The sequence below is a fragment of the Eretmochelys imbricata genome, chromosome 3, assembly GCF_965152235.1.
Source record: "Eretmochelys imbricata isolate rEreImb1 chromosome 3, rEreImb1.hap1, whole genome shotgun sequence".
Lineage (NCBI taxonomy): Eukaryota > Metazoa > Chordata > Testudines > Cheloniidae > Eretmochelys > Eretmochelys imbricata.
In genome coordinates this window covers 38,266,165-38,271,536 of record NC_135574.1, presented here as the reverse complement: position 1 = coordinate 38,271,536, position 5,372 = coordinate 38,266,165, and the positions used below count along the sequence as shown (strand labels likewise).

Here is a 5,372-nt window from a genome sequence, read left to right as displayed (position 1 = left end):
TGAGTAAGGAACTGGTTAAATGGGAAACTATAATGGGTCATGCTGAAAGGTGATCTATCAGTCTGGAGGGAGGTTATTAAGATAATTCCTCAAAAATCAGTCTTGGGACCAATTTTATTTAACATTTTCATTAATGACTTTGGCAAAAAAAGTAGGAATGTGCTAATAAAATTTGAAGATGACCGAAAGTTGGGAGCTATTGCCAATATGGACGAGTACTGGAAAATAATGCAAGAAGATTTGGACGATCTTGAAAATTGGAGTAATAGAAATGGAATAAAATTTAATAGTGAAATTGCAAGGTTATGAATTTAGGGACTAATAACTGGATTTTTTTCCAGTAATCTGGGGATTTACCAGTTGGAAGTGACTGAGGAGGAGAAAGTTCTGGGTTTATTGGTGAATTATAGGATGACTATGAGTGGCCAATGTGATGTGACCATGAAAAAGGCTAATGCAATCCTAGGATGCATTAGGTGAGGTATTTCCAATTGAAATCAGCAAGTTCTGTAACGATTTTAAAAGGCACTGGTGAGATCTTGTCACTGGAATACTGTGTGAAGTTCTGGTCTCCCATATTTAAGAAAGATGAATTCAAACTGGAACAACTGCAGAAAAGGGTTACTAGGATAAGAGGAATGGAGGACCTACCTTATGAGAGGGGACTTAAGGCTCTTGGCTTTTTTAACTTAACCAAATGAAGGCTGAGGGGAGATATGATTGCTTTTTAGAAGTACATCAGAGAGAGGGAAAGGAATTATTTTAGTTAAGGGCCCATGGTGATACAAGAACAAAGGGTTATAAAGGTTTCTAACTATCAAAGGAGTGAAGTTCTAGAACAACCTTCCTAGGGGAGCAGTGGGTGCAAAAAACCTAACTCATTTCACGACTGAGTTTGATAAGTTTATGGAGAAGCTGGTATGATGAGGTTTCCTAGAATGACATATGGCTCATCTGCAACTGCAGTTTGCTGATATCTCCAATAGCTGGTGCTAGGCACTAGATCTAGAGGGCTCTGATGTACTACTGAGAGTTCTTTCTCATCCACATATTCAGGGTCTAACTGATCGCTGTGTTTGGGTTTGGGAAGGGATATTCTCCAATCAGATTAGCAGGGATCCTGTTTGTTTGTTTGTTTTGTTTGTTTTGACTTTCTCTGGGCACAGTTCACATGCTGGTTTGAACTAGAATGAATGGTGGATTCTCTGTAACTTGAAGTATTTAAAACAAGATTTGAGGATGTCAGTAACTCAGCCAACAGGTTATAGGCCTTTTTCAGAAGTACGTGGTTGAGATTCTGTGGACGGCAAAGTGCAAGATATCAAACGAGATGATCACGATGGTCTCTTCGGGCCTTAAAATCTATGAGTCTATGAAGTTTCCCTACCAGATTTGTTCAATAAGTCTACAGATAAATCCCAGTAAGTACCTGCAACTGTAGAATGTCTCCTCAGCAACACAAACTGCTGGGAGCATATCAGACCTGTTGTCTGTTCTGTATGATGGTTTCCCATGGAATCTTGATTCACAGTCCTTGCCATCCCCATGACAATTGACATCCCTGTCAAATTTCAAGTCCCTGCTTCAAGTCAAGGTGGCACTAATGTTTTCAAAGAAAAGGTTGTCAGAAGCTATGTTTGTTTTTTCAGGCTGTCTGAGGATTCTTAATTTCGTTTTAAAGTAGAGGATCATAGAATCATAGAAGATTAGGATCGGAAGAGCCCTCAGGAGGACATCGACTCCAAACCCTTGCTCAAAGCAGGAACAACACCAACTAAATTATCCCAGCCAGGGCTTTGTCAAGCTGGGCCTTAAAAATCTCTAAGGATGGAGATTCCAAGCCTTTTCCTTCAACAGGGAGGATGGATGAGAACACAACTTGTGCCCCAAACTCCTTTATCTTTCTTCCCAGAGCCACATAGTCTGCAGTGACTCACTCAAGGTCATTTTTGGCAGTATCATTGGTGCCCACGTGGAGAAGTAGGAAGGGGTAGCGGTCCAAAGGCTTCATCAGGCTCGCCAGACACTCCATCACATCCTGAATTCTAGCTCCAGGCAAGCAGCACACATCTCGAGTTTCCCAGTCTGGAGGGCAGATTGATGACTCTGTCCCCCTTAGGAGGGAGTCCCCGACCACCACCACCTGCCTTCTCCTCTTGGGAGTGGTGGTAGTGGAACCCCATCCCTAGGACAATGCATCCCATTCCTTCCGGTCAATGGAGTCTCCTTCTGATCCCTTCCCTCAGATGACTCGTCCAAACCATTTTCCACCGTAGTATCTGTGCAGAGAGCCTGAAAATGATTTCTTACCGCTATCTCCATTGGATACATGTGTTCTCTTCTTTCTTCTTCTGAAGGTCACATGCTGCCAATTTTCTTCCCCATTCTGCACTGCCCTCTCTGATTCTGCAGCATGCTGTGCCTGCAGTACCAAACGCTGACTTCTATCCAGAAAATCTTCGTTTTCTCTGATGCAATGCAGGGTTAATAAGTGGGTCTCTAGTCCTTTAACCTTCTCTTCCATTATGGAGACAGCTTGCACTTTGTACAGACAAAGTCACTTCTATCCTCTGGGACAAAGACAAACATGGCACATCCTGTGCAGGTCACAATAGCTGATCGCTCACTATCCATATTGTATTCCTTCTAAGAGCCTCTTCAGATGTTGTATCTACTGCTCACAGAAGCCTGAAAGACAAAACCACTGTGGGAATACCCCCAGGTGAACTCCCAAGGAAACTCCCTCTGTTTGCTTCTCCTCTGTTCACAGCTCCCTCAGTTCAAAAGTTGCTGCTTCTTTATAAGACTGCTGGCTCGAAGCAGTTGCCCCAGCTCAAAGCCTTCCCTCCAATCCACCATGCAAGCCTCACCTGGAACAAAGCACTTCCAATTCATGTTTTTCAAACAAACAACCACACAAACACACAATCAAACAGTCCCTGCAACTAGCAGCAGTCAAAGAAATGGTCACAGCAGACAGACACTCCACCAGCTCACAACACGGCCCCCCTAATGCAGCACTCACCGTAGCTCCTCTCAGATGGTTCCCAGGCAAACTCCCTCTTTTGGCTTCTCCTCTGTCCACCTAATCTATTTTTCTGCCTGCAAAGGCTTAAGACTTTCTCTTAAAAAGAACAGGTCAGAAATTGTGGCTGTCTGGGATTTTCCCTCAAGAGCAAGGAATGTACTAGATGTTGGGAAAAGGAAACTATGTCAAGACTCAAGGAGTGTTTGGGAGACCAAGCCATATTGCTGCTTCAGCATATGGGCAGAGATTAGAACTCCAAGGCTCAAGGCAGGCTGCATTCTTCCTCTTAGCATTTGCGCTTTACATCCTCTTTATTATATTGATCTCCGTTTTACAATAAGGTGTCTAAACCTGCACACAGCAAACACACCAAGTGCAATGTCATCATTGCTGCTGGAGCTTATTTTGAGGGATCTGTCATTATTTTATTACTAGAATGGTAACAAATGAGTTTGAATGAAAGAAAATCAGGGTAGGAATTCTGCATATTTGTCTGAATATCTTGTCACAGTTATCAGAATGTATCTCGCAGTTTCCATTGACCATTGCCATATGTATATAATATTATTTCTTGCGATGAGGGCTAACTAAGGTCAATGTACCACTGAAGTTCTACCTCATACTTATTTTAGAAAGCACCTACTATATTCAAATAAATGGTTAGGTTTTCAGTTTATTAAAATAATATTTGATCAGTCACTAACAGGGCATTTTGGGAAGGGACATGCAAATATCTTTGTCCATGAACTAGATATTTAGTAACAGGATAGATCCCAGATTTGAATCTTCAAGATATGACTTAGCTACATATGAACAACAGGTGAAACTTAATTTTCATCCTGCTTTTGAACCTACACGAAAAGGACTAAGCTTTATATATCCACAAGGCAGACATGGACCGTCTTCTAAACCAAGCCTTCTGATCCGATGTCTTCTAAACCAAGTCTTCCGGAAAGTCTTGAGAAGTGAGCTACAAACTAAGAATTAAGGATGAAAAAGCCTTTAACTCCTGCTGTTATTTTTTATCTGATCATCTGAGCAATAGAAATATCAGTGGGAGTTGTTGCAAATGGATATATTGTTGCCTTAAATTGTATTGACTGGGCCAAAAGCAGAACACTGACTTCCTACGATAAGATCATCAGTCTGGCCTTCTCCAGATTTTGCCTACAATTCTTGGTGACATTAGACTTATTTCTTATTTAAGATATATCCAAATCTCTTTGCTAGATTTCAAACATATCAACTTTATCTAGTTATCTGGATGTTCATAAACCAAGTGAGTCTCTGTTTTGCAAGCTGCCTTTCTGTGTTCTACTGTGTTAAGATTGCCACTTTCAACCAATCCCTCTTCAGCTGGTTAAAACTGAAAATCTCCAAACTGGTGCCATTGCTGCTTTTGGGCTCTGTGCTGTATTCCTTGGTTACCACAGTTAATTTTATATTGTTCAGCTATTCCTATTGTGTATCCTCTCACAACTCCACAGATCGTCTATCAACAAATGGCACGATGTCAGACAATGAAATAAAGCTGATGAAGTTCACTTTCCTGATACAAAGCATAGGATCTGTTTTCCCCCTTATTGTATTTACTGCTTCATCTGTTCTGTTAATCATATCCCTTTGGAGACACATCAGGAAAATGAACCTTAATTCAGACCTTAATCCAAATTTCAGAAACCCCAGCACGGATGCCCATGTGCATGCTCTTAAATCTGTGGTGTCCTTTTTCATCATCTACAATATTTATTATGTGGCTTCAACATTACTAATAGGAAACCCATCCTATTGCAAAGATGAATGGAAATATATGGGGTGTACATTTGTAGTTGCTGCCTACCCTTCTTTACACTCCATTATCTTGATTCTGGGCAACCCCAAATTAAAACTGGCCTCAGCAAAAATTCTGCATTCTGCCAATTCCTGTTTCAGAGAGGTTACTTCATAATATCTATTCCTGTCCTTCCGGATCAAGAATGTTCACTACCTTAGTAAAACACAGTAGTGGAAAAATATTCTATTTTCCCCTTCGTTTTCATATTCTTCAGTCTATTATCCATTTGAAATCTTTCTTCTTGCTGTAGTACACACACAGCCATTGACACTTTCCAAGAAGATCATTTGCACATTTCCCACGAATTCCCATTCAAACTCTTCCAATGGACATGAGTCCTTTCCTGCAGCAGAATTGCTATCTTTTTAAGAAGAGACTTCTCATTGGATGAGATCACCAAATTAATTTTCATTGAACATAAAACATGAACAGTTAGGGTTGATAATAGGTACTGTGATACAATATAGTTAAGGGAACATACATGTACATTTATGAGAGGAGAAGGATGGT

General features: G+C 40.8%; 1 protein-coding gene across 1 annotated transcript; it reads left to right on the top strand.

The window, feature by feature from the left end:
• The first annotated feature begins 207 nt into the window (after nt 1-207).
• LOC144261901 (taste receptor type 2 member 7-like) lies at nt 208-4,976 on the top strand. The gene is given in 3 exon segments (XM_077811469.1): nt 208-262; nt 4,068-4,231; nt 4,233-4,976. Coding segments are annotated over 3 exon segments (963 nt in total).
• The last annotated feature ends 396 nt before the right edge of the window (nt 4,977-5,372 follow it).